This window comes from Haliaeetus albicilla, chromosome 12, assembly GCF_947461875.1.
Source record: "Haliaeetus albicilla chromosome 12, bHalAlb1.1, whole genome shotgun sequence".
Lineage (NCBI taxonomy): Eukaryota > Metazoa > Chordata > Aves > Accipitriformes > Accipitridae > Haliaeetus > Haliaeetus albicilla.
Genome location: NC_091494.1, coordinates 30,372,592 through 30,393,957, shown reverse-complemented (window position 1 = coordinate 30,393,957; position 21,366 = coordinate 30,372,592). Strand labels below are relative to the sequence as shown.

General features: G+C 49.9%; 2 protein-coding genes and 1 long non-coding RNA gene across 3 annotated transcripts in view; 1 reads left to right on the top strand and 2 right to left on the bottom strand.

Annotated features, from left to right (window-relative positions):
- The window catches only part of DNAH9 (dynein axonemal heavy chain 9), a 209,550-nt gene extending 207,682 nt beyond the window's left edge, over positions 1–1,868 (bottom strand). Inside the window, exon 1 of the mRNA XM_069798868.1 lies at positions 1,295–1,868. Coding sequence (XP_069654969.1) covers positions 1,295–1,660 — 366 coding nt within the window. The 5' untranslated portion in view covers positions 1,661–1,868. The remainder of the gene's footprint in view (positions 1–1,294) is intronic.
- Positions 1,869–2,999: 1,131 nt separating this feature from the next.
- ELAC2 (elaC ribonuclease Z 2) lies at positions 3,000–19,811 on the bottom strand. The gene is made up of 24 exons (XM_069798866.1): positions 19,462–19,811; positions 19,324–19,374; positions 19,168–19,238; positions 18,393–18,457; positions 17,668–17,725; positions 17,073–17,141; positions 16,390–16,545; positions 15,832–15,890; positions 15,058–15,116; positions 14,897–14,969; positions 13,684–13,796; positions 12,957–13,055; positions 12,605–12,743; positions 12,443–12,528; positions 10,371–10,480; positions 9,469–9,565; positions 8,890–9,028; positions 8,273–8,311; positions 8,001–8,110; positions 7,440–7,539; positions 7,239–7,359; positions 6,961–7,039; positions 5,190–5,334; positions 3,000–3,876 (listed from the first exon to the last, which is right to left on the bottom strand). Exons 1-24 carry the CDS (start codon positions 19,794–19,796, stop codon positions 3,634–3,636), a joined length of 2,616 nt encoding a protein of 871 aa, XP_069654967.1. The 5' UTR covers positions 19,797–19,811; the 3' UTR covers positions 3,000–3,633.
- Positions 19,812–20,110: 299 nt separating this feature from the next.
- Positions 20,111–20,932, top strand: LOC138688315 (uncharacterized). The gene is made up of 2 exons (XR_011327342.1): positions 20,111–20,207; positions 20,717–20,932. It is a non-coding gene; the product is annotated as an uncharacterized lncRNA (long non-coding RNA).
- The last annotated feature ends 434 nt before the right edge of the window (positions 20,933–21,366 follow it).

Sequence of the window (21,366 nt, the reverse complement as noted above, 5' to 3'; positions counted from 1 at the left end):
GTCCTAAACACCTCTGATAACAAACTCTGCAAGAAGTGCTTGTGCAGCAGGCAGCACAATGCATGTCCCCAACCTTAGAAAATCCAAGACCTTTTTCTCCTTCACGCAGACCCACCCCGTCCTCCTGACCCAGCACCACCGCTCTGTTTTCCTTAAAGTAAAGTTTGAGAGGAAAGTGGGACCAAACCCAGGCACAATCTGCTCCCTTCAGAAATACCGCATCTGTCTGCACAGAGGGGAGAGAAAAGCCTGCAAACAAGCAGTCAGGACCGCACAATCCCAGCTGCTGAAGGCAGCCAGAAAAGAAGATCTAACAGGATCTGCTGAAGTGTTCCTACCCCAAAGTCTCCCAGTAGCAGATGGTGTTTACAATGCCTATCATATGCTATCTGCCATCATTTACAAACAAAGCCATGATGCAAAAACCGCTGTTTGTGCAGACTTACCAAGACCGCAGGGCTCATCAAACACCTCAAAACAAAAGCTCCTGTGTTATCCCACAAAACCAAGATAACCAGTCTGGCAGCCTGCTCTTGGGAATCCAATCTGTCGGTCACCATCTTAATATACCAACAGCATCACCAGAGCTTCTCAAATCAAGCAGCTCCTCTACTTTCTCATTACAGCCTCACTGCTGAGACTTCGGGTCAGCAGCCATCAGGAATAAATCTAGACAATGCTGTCTGGTTCAGGCTACTAACACAAGAAAGAGAAAGCACTCGGACCTTTGGCAAATCATCAGCCCACCCGAGGTAACCGGGCACTGAGCTACAGGAGGCTCGTTCTGAACATCGGGAAACACTTTTTCACTGTGAGGGTAACCGAGCACTGGCACAGGTTGCTCGGCGAGGTTGTGGAGTCTCCACCCTTGGAGATATTCAAAAGCCACCTGGGCATGGTCCTGGCCGACTGGCTCTGGGTGGCAGGGGGCTGGACCAGATGACCTGGAGACGTCCCTTCCAGCACCTGCCCCTCTGTCATTCTGTGGTGTGGATCAGTCCCACCAGGACACCACCATTAGACAGGCCCAGAGCTGGTGCGCATCAGGGTTTAGGAGGCTTGAAGAAATTCTAAAGACCCCTGCGGGCCAGGAGGTGCCGCCGGGGGCAGAGTCGAGGGTACGAGCGCACCAGCAGAGACAGGAGGGAGGCCCAGGAGCCTTCGTCTTCCCCGCGGCCACCCGCGAGGGGCAGTGCCCGGCCCCAGCGCTCGGCCCCAGGGGTACCCGTCGGTGCCCGGGCTCCCCCGGCGCCCAGCGCCCGGGGCCGCCACTGCGGGGCCGCCCGGGCCTTACCTCCTCCACAAGGGCGGCGAAGTGCCCCAGGGCATCGGCGGGCAGGTCCCCGCAGAGCAGCTCGCCGGCGCCGGCGCCGGGCGGCCGGAGGAAGAAGATGGCCTTGTGGCGGGCGGCGGCGGGCGGCGGCGGCGGCGGCCCCAGCGCCAGCTCCCCGCCGGGGCCGCGCCAGGCCAGCAGCGCCGGCCCCGCCGCCCCCCTCAGGAAGCCCCGCAGCAGCGGCCCCGCCGCCCCGCCGCCCGCCCAGCGCTCCCAGCGCTCCGCCGGCACCCCCAGCCCCCGCGCCGCGCACCGCCCCAGCCGCCCGGCGCCGGGCTCGGGCTCGGGCTCGGGCTCGGGCTCCGGCTCCGGCTCCGCCGCCTCCATCCGGCCGGCACCGGCGGCTGTTTGCGAGGAGGAGCCGCCGTTGCCCGGGGGACGCGGCCCCGGGCAGGAGCGGCACGCCGGGGGGCCGGCCCCTGCCTCCTGCCCGGAAGGCGAGGGCAGGCCCAGCGCCCGGCCCAGCGCGCCCGGCAGACGCAGCTTCTCCGGGCTGGGGTTTCACGCCGGCTTCCCTCCTCGCAGCCCGGTGTTTCCGTACCGCGGCGCAGCTGGGGGTCCCCAGAAGCAATCTCCCCGGCGAGGGGAAGCTGGCGAGCCCAGGCCCGCCTCAGTTTTCTGCACCAGGCACAGGCCCCTATCGCGTTGCTCCACAACACCGCCCTACTTGCACCAGCCACCTGGAGCTGTATCTTGTCCATTCCGGTCTCCTAACACTGCTGTACTTGCATTTTATTAACACCTTTACATGGGGAGTGGTTCATTATTTTCTACATAGAAGACCCTTCTTTACTGCTCTGAAAAGAAGCAGGGGGAGCCGCTGTAGCGCAGGGGCTGCTTGTTGTACCACAGCAGTAACTGTGCCCTCCCCTGGGCACCCCAATGTGATCCTATTTACACCTGCGCAATAACAAGTACCTGCTTAGTCATTCCCCATCCCCTGCTACTCTTAAAAGCCCAGCAGACCTCTTTTGTAGTACCCAGCTGTGTCAATTACCCAGTTTCTGCTTTAGACAAGCATAATATTAAAGCGCAGCTAATGAACAAAAGACGCTTTGCTGCCAGTTTGTGCCTTAATTTTCCATCACCTTAAAATGAAGTCTTAAATCTTTAATATATGCTGGTATCATTTGCTGAGCAGTGCGGGGGGGCCTAGTGCCTTTGAGTTGCCTCTGAAACTGAACTCCTTAATTGAAACAGTGCAAAGCTCCCCCTCCTGCTTCGTAACACGTGCGCAGTTACAGCACTGGTAAGGGAAGAAGCAAAGCTGACCCACAGAAAGCCTGGAAAACACTCCTCTTAAGCACAGACCTTCCCCATACCTGCCTGCTTTGCGAGCTTTCCCATCCCCTGCATCCACAGCTGGAATCTGCCCAAGGCAATTTGCAGTTGTCTGTTCTGGAGCCACTCTAAAGCCACCCCCAGTTGGTACCAGCTTGAACTGACAAATGAAGCTCCTGCCTGTAGGGTAACGGACACGGATATGATTTTGCTGGCACAGAACACAGCTAGAACAGGCATAAAGCTCCAGCATTAGGGTGAGATCTTGGTCTTTACACCAATGCTGTAATGCAGAAACAGCCAACCGAGGCAATTCTCGGAGCAATTCAGGTATTTCTTTTCCCTCACTACTAAGTCCTCATTAGCAATCTAGACAAAACACAGGTTCCTGTACAATGTCGAGGGGTTTATTCAGATTCCAAATAAAGGTTTTGGAAAACTGATCTTATGAGAAAAAAAAAAATCAGCCAAGAAAACCAAAATAAAATGGGAACACTGTAGCATTCACATCCCTAATTTAACCTAAAAATTAATTGGGTCCCATTTTAATGTGAAATTTGCTCCTGTGATCTGGGTTCTAATACCTAGTTACATTCCTCATAATCCAGAGGCCTGCCCACTTTACTCTGGCAAATCCACGGCCCCTCAAGGGCTTCTCAAACCTGATCTCTTGGCAAAGGTCACAACTGCTGCTGTTACATTATCAATAATAGCTTCTAGCATAAAACCAAAAATTAAAACAGTTCAGAGAGAAGAACTTTTGGCTAAAAGAAAAATGACACATGGACTGGTGAGACCCAGGAACAGGAACTGTATGGGCAGATACTGTCGCCGCAAGGACTCGCACTGCTAACAGCATGCTTGGTAGCTTCAGCCCACGGAGATCCACTGATGACCAAGCAAACCCAGACGCTGAGGCCAGCCCCTTTTTCCATGGTGCCCGCGGCACTGTGCACTCCCGAGGCCTGCAGAGAGCAGGGCACCTCTTACAGAGCAGAGCATTCTCAACCTTGTTTCTTTCAGTTTACTGTTTTAAGCTTCTTATTTGGTAGTTTCTGATGGTTCTTGGCTTGTTTCCGTTTCTGGCATGGTGCTTCCTTGTTCTCACCACCAGTCAGATTGTCCAAGACTACAGCAGTCTCCTTCAGAAGCCGCATCTCCCGTTTTTCCTTCCGCTCCTCCATTTCTACTATGTCATCCGCAAACAAAGCCTTCAGAGGTGGGATCAGCTTCGGGATGGTCAGAAAGTCACCAAAACGTACCTGAAATACATCAAGCACAGGAGCACCTGCATTAGAATTGCTTTTTGTTTCCCTTCCTCCTGCCCCATCTTTTGCCTGTTCAGACGGCAGGACACTGCCTATTCCTCTGTGCAGCACCCAGCACTGAGGAGCCCTAACATCGCTGACAATTTTCAGCTGCATTGACACTAGCAGGCAGGTCATAATTTTCGACCCTACAGCAGTCAGTCCACAGATCCCATATGCCAAGTTATTTACATTTTCTTCACAAGAAATTATGTGGACACTATACAAGTTTTGATCAATTAGTGAGCTATTCTCACTGCTATGACTGCGTTCAACCCAATCGCAGCAGCTTTTGGCTTCTGGAGGTCTTTTGCAGAAAGCCATTAAAGCAGCACACCAATTGAGAAGGGAGTGGGAATGGAAGCAAAATTAGGTTTTCAGCTGGGAGTGGCATGCACAGGATAGAGGTGACATGAGGCAAGTACCCAGTATGTTAAGAGTAGACTTCTGTTCTCAAGAGCCATCAGCACCTGTCTCACTCCATGCCACTCTTTCCCCACATTGGTGATGTCTGCTGCCAGCAGTAAAAGGAGCTGTTTCAGAGGAGACTCCTCTTCAGGAGATGGTGTATTGATACATTACAAGTGAAGAATTTAAATCACAAGCAGTTGTCCTGGTTTTGGCTGGGACAGAGTTAATTTTCTTTCTAGTAGCTGGTATAGTGTTATGTTTTGGGTTCAGTATGAGAAGAATGTTGATGACACACTGATGTTTTCAGTTGTTGCTAAGTAGCGTTTATACCAAGTCAAGGATTTCTCAGCTTCTCATGCCCAGCCAGCAAGAAGGCTGGAGGGGCACAAGAAGTTGGGAGGGGACACAGCCAGGACAGCTAAGCCCAACTGGCCAAAAGGGTATTCCACACCATGTGACATCATGCCTAGTATCTAAACTGGGGAGGAGTTGGCTGGGGGGGGTGTGAATCGCTGCTCAGGAACTAACTGGGCATCAGTCGGCAAGTGGTGAGCAACTGCATTGTGCATCACTTGTTTTGTATATTCCAATTCTTTTATTATTATTATTGTCATTTTATTATTGTTGCTATTATCATTATTAGTGTCTTTCTTTCCGTCCTATTAAATTGCTCTTATCTCAACCCATGAGTTTTACTTTTTTTTCCCCAATTCTCTCCCCCATCCCACTGGGTGGGGTGGGAGTGAGCGAGTGGCTGCATGGTTCTTAGTTGCTGGCTAGGGTTAAACCACGACACCAGCCATCCCAAAGTAACACTGAAACCTTTCCCACAGTCTGGCTTAAAGCTCGCAACTTACCCTCATATGATCAAATGCAATTCCAACCTTCTCACTGAAGTCTTCACTGAACAGTGGGATCTTGGCATATCTCTGACTGAAGTGATTGAGCATGATGAACTCTGCATTCATCTTCATCCCAGTCTGAATCGCCTGTGAGGTTGTGCTGCAAAAGGAACAGGAACATGGCACCGCATACCCCGGTCACACACAGGCTGGCTAGTACTGCCCTCCAACCGGGCAGGGCAGGCTGCTTTGCATCTAAGGTCAGATCGCACCAACAGCGGATACCATCTAACACTTGCTGAGCACAAGGTGTCCCTGCTCTTCGCAGGTACACCCAGGCACCTCTTCCTCTGACAACCTGCACTGGTGGCAAGTCTCTGACTTCCAAATGACTCTGAGTACAGGAAAGCGGCTGTAATTACTTGGAGCTCTGCATTTAAGAGCTCCACGAACTGGGATCATGAGCTTATTCAAATACTCATCCCAGGGGTGCCAACAAGTCCAGCTCTCTTGCATTGTAACTCACATGTAATTCCAAGAAGCTCCTCTCAGGTCTCCCCACTTTTGCTAGGGGCAGCACTCAGTATCGCTGGCTGCAACGCTCAGTTTGAATTGCATGGCTGGCTGCAGGGGTAAGGTGACTCTTCTACTTCTTGAGCTTAGCCCTAAAATGTGATCAGGCCTTTCCTTTGGACTAGTCTATTTGTAGAGTTACTACCATATACTTAAAACCTTTCCCCATTCCTCTTGGGGGATGTTCAGAGGAGCTGTGAGGGTGTCAGAGGCTGAAGGAGTTAATGTCCCAAACAGGGTGGTGGGGCAAGTTCTGCTCTGCAGAACAACGAACCCCACCCAGCAACAGACTGCACAAGTCCGCGGGCCGGAGGGCGCGCGGTTCTGATAGGCTGAGCGGGGCAGCTCACCATATATGGCACAAAGGTCAAAGGTCGGTCGTCCCTGCCGGCAGGGAGAAGCAACTCCCCAGACGACCCCCAAGCCCACCGACCCATTTCCCAAAGCACAAACCGCGCATGACACCCAATTAGCCTAATGAGTTTGAGTGCCCGCCCGAAAGAGGGGCAAGGAGGTGACAAAGGACACAAACTGAAGCGCCATGTGCACACGCCCACTGGAACTGGGCCCCTTGGCAGACTGGACCAGTGCTGGACCCAGGACTGGTGAAATCCTTCTATTCTCTGTCTCTCTCTCTTTTTCTGTAATCCCTACACCTCATCCCTTTAGACATAAATCGCTGACCAAGTCTGGGACTAGGAGTGGATCCAGCCACCCCTGGGCTCCTCTCTGAGAAGGAGTCTAGAAAGCAAGGGGGTCTGCTCTGAACCTCGTGACTCAATGGGAGGGCTCACCTTATTGTCTTCCCTGAACTAATCCCCAAATAAGCAAGGCCTGTAGTATTTGGTGATGTATGGTTAGCACATTACACAATTTACTGATGTAGTTTCCTGCCAATTCTTGTTGTAAGCATGCCAATTCTCGTTGTGAGTGAATAAAAGTTGAGTTTTGTGAGTTAAAGGATCCTGGTGTCGTTTCACCTTAATCCTGACCTAGGCATCAGCAAACCTGAGTCATCGCCCTGAGAAATTGGGATGTGACAGAGGGTTACAGAGCTGGTGTAATGAGTAACACACCATTTTTAGTGTTGTAGAGCTCTACACACACCAGAACCATCTACAGGACTTGGGCCCTGCACCACCAGCTCCAAGGACAAAACCCAGCTCAGCATCTTTGCCTTCCTAATAGTGATAGACAGCAGAATACACCCCACCTGTGTGTCTTCTCTATAGCTTCTCTTTCCATGCCATCTTCCAATGTTGCTTCATGGATCAGCAGGGTAGCATTTTTACCTGTGCAAATAATCATATATTCATTCTTCAGTTGAATATAGACTAGTTCAACAGCCTACATGAACTCTCATTTCCTCCCCTTAACCCCTCACTGTGTTGCAGGCATAGCACCAAGGGTTCAGGCGTGCCTGCTTTGGATACTAACAATTCAAGACATTTCTCCCCGAGATTCTTGAAGCAGGGGGTTTTTGTCACCTACCCATTTGTACTAAGGCCATGCAGGGCATTGTGTCACCAGAATAGACTACTTTCCAGCCAGATTTGTGGATCATTGAACATGCAAAAGCATTTTTACAGTGCTGGACTTCACAAGTCTGAAACTGAACAAGGATACAAGTGTTACACCTCAGGTCCCCTCTTGCCCCTCTCAGCAACTGACCCTGTCAGCTCATGAGCTTACCTCAGCCAAGTCGTAGTTCTCTAACAGAGAACTGACAAACCATTTGGCTTTAGGTTTGATGTTTTCACAGCCTTTCACAAGAGACTGGGAAGTAATCATTCTGTGAGGGAAGGGAGAAGAGAGAACTAAGGACAGGTACAAAGTAAAACCTGATCTTATCTTTAAGCAGCCTATTTCTTCTTCTCAGTTCAGCACCTTACAAACAAGACATTTTTGTGCACCCATCTGTTTTTCCCCCTTGCTTTCACTATCCAGTGCTGCAGTAACTCATCCAACCACTTCTTCCCCACTGTCAAATACTCTCTTCCAGGAATCTTTTTTCACTTGCCCAAATCCCCTTTCCTAAGGAAAAGGAAAGCCTGCATGTAAGCCTCTATTAAGTAGCACAACTGAGTGACAAACCCTATCCTCTCCTTTGCAAACTGCACATCCTAATTCTACACACAGTGGAAGGAGTCAGAGTTGCCTTTAACGAAGGGGTAGGGGGAATGGATGACAGTACTTCACCTTGAATAAGGACTCAGCAAGGACATTTCTCTGCATACCACACAGAACACTCACCTGATGTCTCCGAGAATCTCTTCACAGTGGTTGTGGTACTCATGTAGCCAAGGCATGATCTGTTCAGGTGCTACCAGAAACAGAGGGCTGAAAGCCTGACCAAGGGCTGCCTGGGAAAGCAGAGGCAGGGGGAAAAAAATCAGTACTAGGTATATGCCAAATCAGAGAGAAGAAATACCTAGGGAAACGATGGTGCTTTTCCACTACTCAGAAGTTCCCCTACCCTCACTCCATGACACGTTCAGGAGCAGTGAAACAACAGTACTACTTACAAAAGCCCTCCGCCTCTCCATCAGGATGTTCAACAACCCCTGCAAAGGGAATAAACAAGACAGCAAGCTGTAGTCAGAAATATCTGTGGTGTAAGTGGCAACAGCGCTACGGCAGCTCAGCAAGCTGCAGTTTTTGGAAAACTTGCTGAGCTGCTGTAACACTGTCACTGCTTATGCCCCAAGCTGGTGGCCAGCAGCCCACAACACAAGCCCTTCAGCCCTTCCCAGTGCTGCTGTGTCTGCTTCCAAAAGAAGGGCAGAGAGCAGAAAGTCTCTACCCAACATCTTAGACCCAGTGTGGTTTCCAGACACAAGACAGCAGACCAGCAAAAAGCCTGCCCTGATAAGTCCTAGAATAGACCAACTGGTACTTCTGTGACCTGGGTTGGACACTACTAAAAAAAATACAACTCTGGCTGATCCCAGCAAGTCTGCAGGGGACCCCTAACAGTAAGGGAGGTGAGTAGAAACACAGATTCAGCAGTGCCTGGGAGATGCAGAGGGGAAATGCAGCCCTAACAGCAGGGCAGCCTACATTCATCAGCTGTTGCTACATTGAATCCCAAACAGCAGAGCATGCCTGCACAGAACCCCTTCTTCCAACACACTCAACCTACCGAATGATGATCAGTATGCATGTGAGACACAAACACAGCTACTATGTTACACAGCACTTGGTCAACTTGCTCTCCATAGTGGCGACAGAGCTGTCCAAATGTTCCTTCTCCACAGTCCAAGAGCAGGGATCGGGTAGAGCTGGCAAGACAAGTGACAAAGACATTTAGCAGCCACTGTATGAGCTCTGACCAGGGTCCATTCAAGGAGGGGGATCTTTTGGGTTGGAAGGCAGAGAGTTCTTAGTGCTCTACATCTCTAAATGCTACTCCAGTCCTACTAGCCAAGGCTTTAGAAAGACTGTTCTGTCTGCATAGCTCATTCTGGTCTTGTGTTGATGCTGAACACACCCTTAGGGCAGATGGTAAAATGAATGAAGACATTAAACGTTTGTCTTTACAGGTGGCTCTCAAGTCTTCCCCACCTACGGGAGACACAGGTGCCTGAAACTGAAGTCCTACAGACTCCACAATAGGGGCACTCTCCCTGTGTCATCAACACACCAGTCAAAACAGCCCTTGGGCAACACCCTCTTGAGACACTAAGCCTCTCCAAGCAGAATGCATGACACTGGGATTTACCTGGTATTTACCAGTGTAGAACTGACATTTCGGATTTTCATTGGAATTGCAGATCCTGTTCCCAAGAACACAATTTCAGGATAAGCACCCACATTACCTGGAGAAAACAGACAACAAGGATTTGTAAGTCAATGTTATCCACATACTGCCCAATCAGACACCATTTAGTTCAACAGCCTAGTAACTCCAGAGTCTACATGGTCAGCATGTTCATTTTTGCCTCCCTCAGCCTCTGGCTTTCCTACAGCAGCAAGGTTTACAAGGGAAGACAGAAGACAGAATAAGCACCACCAAGAAAACACATCACAACGCATAACTGTATATGCAAAGGCAGGCAAACAAGGACTCTTGCTCATTGCCCATGACAGGGCTGGCAGTTCAAGAGGTACCTGGCTCCTGCTCTATGGTGCCCTGACTCTCCCCAGAATCAGGATCCAGACAGCAAGTGAGCGGTGCTGTGTCATGTCATGAAAGCCTCACTGCCAACAAGACAACTGAAATTCAGAGCCAAATGCCCCACCAGGAGCTGGTTCTAAGACCAAGACTTCTCCCAGACATAGGGATTCACACTGTGGCTGCTATGACAGCATTCAACATGAGCAGAGCTCTGATCAACTCAGAGAAATAACACACAGCTGCTTTGTCTCTAATTGCCCCCAACAACACTCAATTCCCAAACCTAGCAGCTTCAGAAAACCAGAAGCACAACACTGCGTAAATCCAACTGAAATGAGCTAACTCAGTTTGCACTAAGCCTGTCCTCTGCACAGGAGGACTTAAGAGCACCTCACAGGCAGCAGGAAAACTGCATCTTCACAGCTTTGTCTGGGCTCTAAAGCAGCGGGTCACCAAGACCTCCTACTTCTCATTACACTGATCCAAGACAAGTTGCTGATCCTTACCTGGTAGAGCAGAAAGGCTCTCTTTGCACTCCTTCACACGAGTCTGGAAGTCAGGGAGATCCAAGGCTTCACTAACAAATGCATCATGATCACAGACAGTCACAGCATCTCTGAAAGAACAGGCCATGTATCAGGATGGGTGTGAGAGACTGAAAGAGTTAAATGTCTCAAACATTGTGGTGGGACAAGTTCTGCTTAATGACTAACTCTGCAAGTAACTCTGCCTAGCAAGGAACCACAGGTGAAGAGAAGCCGATCAGCACCCATCAGCAACAGGAGGGGGAGGGTGTGCTGGAGGGTGCACAGCTCCCTGTTCTGATGTGCTGTTCTGATATGCTGAACAGGGCAACTCACCATGCAGGAAAGAGGAAGTTACTCCCCAAACAACCCCCAAGCCCAAAGGCTCACAAACCCGTGCATGACACCTAATTAGCCTAATGTTAGCCTGAAGGAGGGGCAGGAATGATAAAAGGACACAAACTGAAGCCCCACGTGCACAAGCCCACCGGAACCAGACCCCTCAGCAGACTGGACCCCTCAGCTGACAGAACCAACGCTGGACCCAGGACCGGTGAAATTTTTCTCTTCTCTCTCTCTTTCCCTTTTCCATAATCCCTACACCTCATCCCTTTAGACATAAACCGCTGACCAAGTCTGGGACTAAGAGCGGATCCAGCCACCCCTAGGCTCCTCTCTGAGGAGTCTAGAAAGCAAGGGGGTCCGCTCTGAACCTCGTGAATCAATGGGAGGGCTCTCCTTATTGTCTTCCCTGAACTGATTCCCAGATAAGCAAGGCCTGTAGTATGTTTGGTGATGCATAGTTAGTACTTGTTACACAGTTTACTGGCATAGTTTCCTGCCAATTTTTGTTGTGAGCATATCAATTTTTGTGGTGAGCATGCCAATTCTTGTTGTGAGCCAATAAAAGTTGAGTTTTGTTCAGTTAAAGGATTCCTGGTGTCGTTTCACCTTAATCCTGACCTGGGAATCAGCAAACCTGAGTCATCGTCCTGAGAAACTGGGACATAACAGATGGGGCAGGGTAGGAACTGAAAAGACAGCACTTCTTACAGCAAAGTGCCAAATTACCATGCCAAAACAGCCTTACAACAAAAAGTCAAATGTTCCTTCCAAGTTCCATTTTGAGGGGTGAGAGAAGATACATCCACAAGCATGGTGTGCACCAAAAAGGCCCGGCTGGGCTGAGCCACACCACAGAAATAATCATTCCACTAAACTGGAGAAGCTGCTGGAACAGCACTATGCTGCCCTGCACTGTCCAGATCCAGAGAGCTGCCAGACACTAGAGGGCACTGCAAGGCAGCATGGAGACTGCTGGAAGAGGAACAACCACCTAAAACGGCTCCAGGCACCGCTCAAAAGCATAAGGCACCTGTGTCCTGGTCCTGCATCAGAGCATGTGCAGTACTACAGGCCTTCAGACACCTTAAGCTGAGAAACTTAAACTCTTCCTGGCATCAGGGTCCTCCTATTCTGCCCAACAGAACCACAAATTTGAGCCATGGCAGCTGGTACCCCCTTGCACCATGTGGTCCCCTGCCCTCAAGATCTTCATTGAGCAGCTTCACTTGCCCACAAAGCAAGCACCAGTGGAGAAGTCTGCAACTGTTTAACCACCCAGGGCTTTTGGCTCTGATACCATTTGAAGACCCAGAAAGCCTGATAAGACTTTCACCTGACTCCCCAAAAAGTCTCTCCCTGCCACCATCTGCTCTGCCACAGCTATGGCTGGGTGCACAACATATGAGATCAAAACAAAGGACAGAGGAGCACGAGGCTACAAAAGAGCGAGGGACAGAAACAACACCCCAAACCACTGGCCAGGTGGTGTTTTCAGTGGTTCACTCATCCATGTCCTACACCTTGTGTGAGACTTTCTGGGACAGGGACACACCCCCCAAAACACAGTTGATAGCTTGGCAGCTACCCCAGTCAGTAAGAATCTGCAAAGGATGCTGATGCACAGTCTTCCCTCAGCACAGACTCACACTGAAAAGCTGCTTTGAGCCAACACCCAAAACCTGGTAAGTCAAAAGAAGACTCCCACTGACCTCTGCCACTCCTGTTGTGGTCTGAAGTGGTATTTCAAGAGGCACTCTCCTCGCACAATGGGCACACTACACACTGCCTCTTCTTCCTACAGGGAGAAGTGACATTAAACACATTCTTTCCTTGGAAGCATGAGGTACACAGGCAAGCAGGGCCTGGCCTACCTTGCTCTGGTAGGTCGTGAGCAGAGGGAAGATCTCTGGGTGGATGAGGTTCAGCTGAGTTTGGATCTTGTAGCTGCGTGGGTTGTGCACTGCAGAGGAGTTTTCATTGAGCACCAAGTGCTGAGTTCCAGGTCCAAATCTGTAAGAGGACAATAAAAAGCACAACAGCTTCAGCCCCATGTAAGAGCTGGGCATATGTGCACGCCTGAGCCATTAGCTAAAATCTCATCGGAGCCAGCAGAGCCCTGCTGCTAGCCAACAGCTATTTCTACTCCAGGAAAAACATCTGCACCGTAAGAACACACTGCTGCCCAACAGTGACAGTAAACCAAGTAATCAGAAGATCACATACCTTTCCAGCCATTGCTGGTAGCGGCTGTCTCGAAGCACTGACTCTGGAGTCATGTGAATAACCAAGGCCACCTGGTTCCCAGGAAATCCCTCCTGGTACCTGGGGCACATTCAGACACAGAAAGAATACCTGTGCTTCAGTCCTCCACCACCTTGGCATCCCCTCCCCTCTTCCATCTTGGTGCTACCAGAGATGCCCCCCCTGAAGCAGGCAGAGCACAGATCTTCAGAGCACAGCACAGGAGCTTTAGGCTCCACATCGCAGTAGGCAGAAGGCTTCATGAGCGTCAAGCCTGCCGTTTGCTGACACCTCCACTCTACCCCCAAGGCAGCTCCTCTCCTCCAAGAGCACCAACATCTGCAGAGCCCTTCAGAAGCCTAACATGCCATTACATGCAGTCCGTGCTTCCACCACACAGGGAAGCAGCAGTCTCTACATTGCTCCCCAGCAAGACACCAGTGCACATTTCCTTCTCCAGAGGCTCTTGAGGGAAGACAGGCCTGTGACAGTTAGAGAACCCCACAGGTCCTGCACAGGCCTGCCTTTCCTAAAAGGCTCAAAATGCACCACCAGTCCTTTCTCGCGTCTCTAGCTCCTTAACAGTGCCAAACAGCTCAGACATCAGTCACAAGAACCAACACATCTAGGATAGGACAAGAACTTCTCTTTGGCAGAGCTCAGCACAGATGCCTTCCCCCAAACACTCCAGGTCATCCAGTCCCATTACCTTTGGAAGGTCTCATTTTCACAGATGGCATCCACAAAGCCCTCATGAGGACACTCCAGCACAATGAACACTGGGCCAGGGTCAGCTGGGGTACACAGTTCTTCAGGGAAGAGCTGCAGGCAGATACACAAATATCACACCACAATCAAGCTACACACACAGCCCTTCTTGCATCATTATGTCCGACTCTTTCAGCAGGTGCTGTATTAGCCAGCTCCAAGCAGGCTCAATGCTCAGCAAACCCAGCCACTGCAGTTCTTGTTCCCTTTCTGCTCTCATTACACAAGTTTGCATTTTGCTGTGTAACAACAAATCCCAACCCTGGTCTCAGAGCAGACCACAACCTAATGTAAGGAAGGGAATTTTAGCAGCGTCTAGGTTCCCACAGCAGATTCAGATGGTAGCAAAAGCATGCTTAAGAAAAAAAGGCTTTGAGAAATTCTTATGATGCAAAGATATGTCAATCCTATCTCCCAGGTTAGGATCTTCACTTACAGATCATCTGGGACATGGCCAGAGCTGGCTCTGTCTCTCACTTCAAACTAGTGCTTGAGAGATTAAGACCCTGCACACAGGAACTATTGAACTTCTTTTGGTCCAAGAGGTGCAAACAGAGTTACAATGGAGTGATAGTTACACAGGCATTCAAACCCCAGATTTAAAACATGCAGGGATTAACTCCACTAGTTCACTCCTAGACCTGTATCAGCTTTGGGAAGGGGACGTGAAGAAGGTCTGACAAATAGCAGAAACACAGCCATACTCACAAACGAATTAATTTCAGAGCATACTGCCCTAATCATACCCCTGCAAACAGCCCCAGACACGCACCCAACAGGAGCCACATTCAGCAACAACTTGGGGCTGAAACAGAGACCACTTACTAACCAGAAGTAGCCACTCAAAGCTCAAAAACAGCAAAACCCATGCCAACCTCCTAGCAGGGATGAGAGAGAATAGGCAGACAACCATCATCCACCCTTGCCTCAAGATGGGTGTAAAAAAAAAAAAAAACCCAAACAAAAAACCCAACAAAAAAACCCCTAAAACACAAAAAAGCCAACAAAAAACCCCCGCAACCCAACAAACAAACAAAAAAATCCAACGTATCCCAATACCTATTGGTAGGCAAAACAAAAAAATTGTCACCCTGGGAGCCCAGTGAAGGAAGGAAGATGGCAAAGCCACAGCAGAAAGTACAGATACATCTTACCTCTCTGCCCTCAAAAGTGATGCTCTCCCCATTTTTGAGAGCTGTAATTATGGGAAGAATGGCTGGAGTTCCCCTGAAAACAAGACCATAGAAGTATTTAGCTTGCCAACATCAACACACCTGGGGTTGCCCCATCCGCCAGGCTGGGATCTTGTACTCACACTGGCAGGCCCATCTCCTGTGCTTTAGCTGCTAGGAATTTTCCCTTCTTCGGGTGAATCTGAAGAGAGTAAAATAAAACAGAATTATCAGCCACATAAAGAGGGCCAGGAAACAAGATCCACATACTTCCAGTTTAAGTTTTTCCCCACAAGCCAAGGGAATTTTTTTTTTCCTTTTCAGTTCCACAGCCACTAGTCTAATTTACCCCCAAAAAGCTCTTACTACACTTTCTGGTTTCCAAGATCACGCTGCTGCTTCTTGCTCCTTCTTTAGCCAAGTAAGCCAGACAGACTTCCCTACTGTAAACATTAAGCAAGAACAGAACCTGTATACTCTTAACTGGCTGCTCTATAAAGAACACTTCTAAAAAACGTCTCTAGTTTTTACACATTCCTACTCACGCTACAGTTACGCTGACCTTTGAAAAGTAGAATCACAAAATAGCTTCGAAGTCTGGCTTGAAAATGCTATCTCAAATTAAATCTATTTAGCGGGATGAAATGTCCTAATGGTATTAGGAAACATTTCTTTCCAGAGAGGGTGGTCAAACCCTGGAACAGACTTCCTAGAGAGGTGGTTGATGCCCCAAGCCTGTCAGTGTTTAAGAGGCATTTGGACAATGCCCTTAATAACATGCTTTAACATTTGGTCAGCCATGAATTGGTCAGGCAGTTGGACTAGATTATCGGTGTAGGTCCCTTCCAACTGAAATACTCTATTCTATTCTGTATTCTATTCTACATTGATTTAGAGATCTTTGTGTCCAAGCTTACTTTACAAAGGAAAGCCATCACCAGATCAGAATGCCTGCTTGCACACTTCTGTTCATCATCTGTAAAACAAAGCAAAACTACTCAGAATCATCACTGACTATCATTTTTCTTAAAGCCAAAACATGTTAATGTTTACTAAAGTATTAACAGGGACAACATCATCCAGCCAACTTGGAGCCCAGCAGCAAAATGTTACAAGCACCTAAGGCCAGAGAGCCCATGGTTTCAGCTATGAGAAACCAAAATAAAGCCCAAGACTGAAAAGCAATCAACCTCAACATCCGCTCATAATTAAATTACAAAGGCTGGAGCACCCACTCCAGCCAGGGGTAAACTACTACAGGGACTAATCTCACCCCAGGTAGGAATCACATCCAGTTTCTAGGCCTTATTAGTTCTGTGTCAGCTTCCAAAGTACCAGAACTCATTCTGCTCCATGTAATCCTTCAGCTGAGCTTCTCCACAGACCTCACATCCAGAGAGCAAACAGCTCAGAGGACAAATCCTTAATTTGGTGTTATTTCGTTAAAGTTAAAAAGGTCATTCCATTTTTTTCACCTGTTTTCTCTGGGCTTTCTTTTTCCTTGCCCTCCTCCAAGCTTTGCTGTGCAGCTCTTGGGGATCCAGGCCCTATGTCCCCTTTAGGGCTATTTCCACCTTGGGTTGATGCTCCAGGACTCTGAGGCAACGTACTTTCAGCAGCTAGTGGTTTTCCTGTCCCAAATCCAATAAAACCAGACAAAGATCACTCAATCAAAAAGGACAGATAAGAAAAGCATGAGTAGCATTCCCTCTTCCATGACAATCATGTTTAAACTGCACCAGAATACAGAGCTCTTCCCCCCAGTCTGACTTACGTGTGCATGCTCTAGTCACTTATTTCAGGAGCCATCCATCATCCAAGTCCTTCAGATTCTCTCAAAACTGCTAAACTCTGTCAAGACTGTGCCTGTACTCTAAGTATCACAGTTTCCAGCAGTAAGAAAACTCAGTTGGCTAAGAAAGCCAAATCCAGTGATGTTTCACATGTCATTCTATACACCCACACCTAAAGGAACAAACCAAGGCCCTGACTCAGCAGGTCTTGTTTCTTTTAAAGAGATCCTCCTCCTGAGAAAAACATGCAAATTAATAAACCTCTCCTTACTCAGGCTTGCAAACAGAAGCCTCTCCTTTAACCACCTTAAGCATAGTTACTGAACAAGTGCTTCTCCTGTCTGACTACAGCATCACGTGCTCACCTGTAAGAGGTACTTGGTAGACCGTCATCGTCTCGTCCTTATACTCAGGTTCTGTGTGCAATTGCACAGCTGGAAAGAGATCAGAAACCAGCATTAACAAGCTCATAAGAAGAGATTCCTACTCTACAAGAATTTCAATCAGGAAGATATCTTTTTTTCTTTCTTAAACAAAACCTGCTGAATGTCCCCCTTCCCTTTCTCTGCCCAACTGCAAAGATCAATGAATAATTAAAGTTCTTAAAAGCCCATCATCCACAAAAAGTAGTCCATGATACCACAGTAAGCAAGTTCACTGGCAGACTCTGGAAGCAAACTGCCTTTACAGTGCTTTAAAACCAAATGCTGTTTACTAATCAGACAGACTGGAAGTGGCCTACCAGAAACAGAGCTGGAAACACTGTTTTTCTTCCAGGCAGTTCTTGTGATGGATTTGAACAGTGCATCAGATCAAAACAAATATTTAAAACTTTCTTTGAGTGGATCTAAACCAGAGGCATTTATTCAAAAGTTGTTCCTGTTCAATGAAACCTTGACTACAGCGGAAACAAAAAGAAATTACAAGTTCATATTCACTACACATCACTGACCTACATACCTAAATCCATCCTTTTTAGGGGTCCAGGAAAGAGTCGAATCGCTTTCAAGTAGTTTTGCTGGAAAAGAGACAGTGTATCAGGAGGCCGTGCCCAGGCAGTGCAATTACAAGCCACTTTCAGGAGTTACAGTTACTTTCAGTGAAGTCAAAGGCTCAATGCCAAGTCAGGCAAAACCTGGGCAGCACACAGCCAGGCAGAAAGCACTGGGAAGGTGCCCCACCTCCAGCGAGCATTATTCATTTAGAGAGAGAAAGGAAAATACAGAACCACTCTCCCCATCCCTTCCATCAATATAATTAGTCAGCAGATATTGCAAGGAACTAAAACAACTCTGAGGATTGGACAGTTTCAGCCTAGACATGGCATTAGGCTGGCAAGGATCACATTAAGCAGGAGATCAGAGACCAAGTTTCTATTAAAAGAAAATGAGGAGGAAGCAGACAGAAGAATAGAGGATGCGTTTTTTCCAAAACATGATTCACTAGAATATTAGCTGACAAGACAGTTTTAAGGAGCAGAAGTCTGATGCTGTCCTGTGTGTATCTGAAGAGACTTGTTTTTTAAAGCCAGCCCTTCTGGAAGAACCTTCAGGCTGGCACTAACTCTGACCAGCATTTTACACCTGTACGATGATTCACTCCTTTGATACCAGCTCTCTCAATTCCAAGGTAAGCTTTGACATTTGAAGGGTTCGCTCTCCATTCTGCAAGCTTCCCCTACTTACCAGCTTTGGTGGCCCTAGGAAAACACATCTTTGAAGCCCCATAGCCTTTAATGTAAGAATCATACCTGAAAGAAAGCAGAGAAACAGCTTTATCACAGCCCCACTAGATCACACAAGAAAGATCCCTCTCACCACCCAGGAGTGCTGGGCCTCTTCCATGAAGGCCAGGACTTAACTTGGATCCAAATTCAATTTTGCCTCAGCTTTGTGGCAGTTTCAACACGTCACTCATCTCCACAGATAAAGAAAATATCTACAAATCTTGACAGTCACAATTTGGAGCAAGTTACCCGGGCAGATTGTTAATGTCTTCCTTTCTTGAAGATTTCTGGAATTTTAATGGACAAGATCCTACGCAATCTGTTGTAATCTCACCCTGCTTTGAGGACAGGAGTGGGCCAGAAACCTTTGCAGGTCCCTTTGAACCCAAATTAGTCTGACTCACGAACAGCTCCCTGCTGGCAATGTAACACCGGTAATGCCTTCTACTCTAAAAGATTTTGGGAAGATAAAGGCATGCACGCTGGGGAGGCTGCACCTCTTCCACCACGTGCTGACATCCACTGTCGCAGAGACCACGCTGCATCTGGGAGCACCGCAGAGCCCCACGTGCAATCCAGCCGTTCTGACAGCGCTTTCCGTCTCTCCACCACCCCGTAAAAGACCCCACGCGCCACCCATCAGGCAGCTTGCAAAGCAACCACCTCTGGCCTAGACAGGCTGCTGCCTGTGGCTGGACCTTGCGAGAGGAACCCGTGCCGAGCCCCCCCCTCACCTGGCAGCCCACCGACGTTGGCCCAGGCCACCCGGCTGAGGAAGATGCTGTCCAGGTGGGAGATCTTCAGCCTGAGGGGCGAGATGGGGGCGGGTGGGGGTGAGCAGGGACCGGTGCAGCCCCGGGGCGGCCCCCCCGCGGTTGCCCCCCACTTACTTGTGCTCCTGCATGGCCCGCTGCGTGCCCTCGCCGCAGTTGAAGAGATACCTGAGCGGAAGGGACGTCAGGGCAGGCCTGGACGGGGCGCCCCGGCCCCAGCCCCCCAGCGGGGCGCCCCCGCGGCCTCACACTCACCGGTTGAACTCGGAGAAGACGTAGACGGCGGCGCCCGCGTCGCGGCTCCCGGCCGCCACCACCTGCACGTAGACGGTGTTGGGCCCCGCCAGGCCCGTGCCCGCGCTCCGCCGCCGCTCACGGGCCCACACGTGCCGCGGCACGTCCTTGGGCCGCCGCGCCGGCCGCGCCGCCGAGGAGCCCTCGGCCATGGCCCTGCCCGCCACCAGCCGCCGCGCAAGGCCGAAAACCGGCGGCAGCGCCCGCGCTCGGGCCCACATCCGCGCTCGTCCCCTCGCCCCCGCCGCCGCCGCCGCCAATAGGCGCGCGGCGGCTTCGGCCGCTCCCCTCGCCATGTGATGCGGGCGAGCCAATGAGAAGCCAGAGCCTCTCCAACCGACCCGCCCCTGAGGCGCCACTCGCGGGCCCGGCTCGGCCACCGTCCGCTGTCACGCGACTGGGCTTACCCAACCGGAACTCCCCTGCCTGCAGTCACGCTGAGGGGCGGAGCCTAGCAACGCGGGTGCCTAGCAACCCCCGCCCTTTTCAGCGGCTTCCCCTCCGCCTCCCCCCCCCCCCCGCTGCCGCTGCCGCCCCGGGGCCGCGGCGGGCCCGGCCTGGACCCGCCGCGGGGAGCTGCGGGGCCGGGGCAGGCCGCGGGGGAGGGGGCCTGGCGGCTTTGCCATCAAGGAGACCGAGCCCAGCTCCTCACAGCGTGTCGGGAGGTGCCAGCCGGGTGGAAGGAAAGCGTCTTCCCTGTGAGGACGGTGAGGCGCCGGGTCAGGTGCACGGCAGGGCTGCACCGCCCCTCTCGCCGGAGGTTGTCAGGACCAGGCTGGATAAAGCCCTGATCGCCCTGGTTCGACGCCGGAGCTGGCCCAACTTTGAGCAGGAGGCTGTACCTACCGACGTCCCTCCAAACCCCCATTACCCTGCGATTCTCCAGTCTCCTCCATTTCCCCATGGCTCACAAACTTCTCTTCCATATGAGCCTTGTTCAGGGCCTGTTTACAAATACTAGACAATCCAGGCCACAGCTCTGTTTATTTCTGAGCTCTCTAAACCCACTCTTGAGTTTTCTCGGGCTTTCTGTTTGTTTCAAAAAGAACCACTATATTTTACTGTAACCAGAGTACCCCAACATAAACAATCCTAATCATCAATACCCCTTTTCTTCCTTACTTCCAAAGGCAAACCTTATCTTTCTCAGTGCTTTGCTTTCCAAACACTGTCTCCCTTTATTCTAAGTGCCAATGCTCTTCCCTTTCTTTTCCAGTGATCCAAGCAAGCACTTTGAGTGGGGACCTGTCCAAACCTCCAGATCTTGCCGTGGCTGTTTACATCTGTTCTGTCAGTCTTCCTTCAAATCTATACTTCACTTACTGTCTCTCCTTCTGACTCCCATCTCTTCACACAATAGCTCAAATTAGCGTGGTATTTTTTTCCCGGTTTTCCCCACTTCTGGATGAAATAAAAGGTTTGTTCCTTTGAATGGCAAACTCTTTGTTCACGCGTGTTTTAAACGTTACAGTCCTGCAGCCTAAAGCTCACTCACAGCACTTGGCTCTGCTCCCTGTAGCCACATAGGAAGGGAAACATCAATTTAGATCTTAAATTGTTTCCCAATAAAAGTTGAAGTTCCCCAAAGGCAAGCGCTCTATCTGTGCATTCCTGCCCCATTGCTGCATCATTTCCTCCCTGTGCCAATGATTTTCTGCTCAGGTGAATAATTAGGAAGTATGAAAATACCTTTTTTTGTGCTTAATGCATTTTTTTTATAGCTTTGGGAGCAGAAAAGCTTTTTTAGGGCTCTGACCAGCTGGCATGGGGTTTCCAGCCAATGTTTCTTTAGTTGGTGAAATAACTGAGATGGTGTGTGGTATTTTTCATCAAATGAATCCTGGCAATTTTGTCCAACCTTGCTGG

Excerpts from the sequence above, each read along its gene's own strand:
- ELAC2 (XM_069798866.1), bottom strand. The coding sequence starts at position 19,796 with ATGGCGAGGGGAGCGGCCGAAGCCGCCGCGCGCCTATTGGCGGCGGCG. Across the intron at positions 19,239-19,323 it reads CGGGCCATGCAGGAGCACAA|GCTGAAGATCTCCCACCTGG; the intron begins GTAAGTGGGGGG and ends CTCGCCCCTCAG. Across the intron at positions 9,029-9,468 it reads TCTACACTGGTAAATACCAG|CTCTACCCGATCCCTGCTCT; the intron begins GTAAATCCCAGT and ends TTGTCTTGCCAG.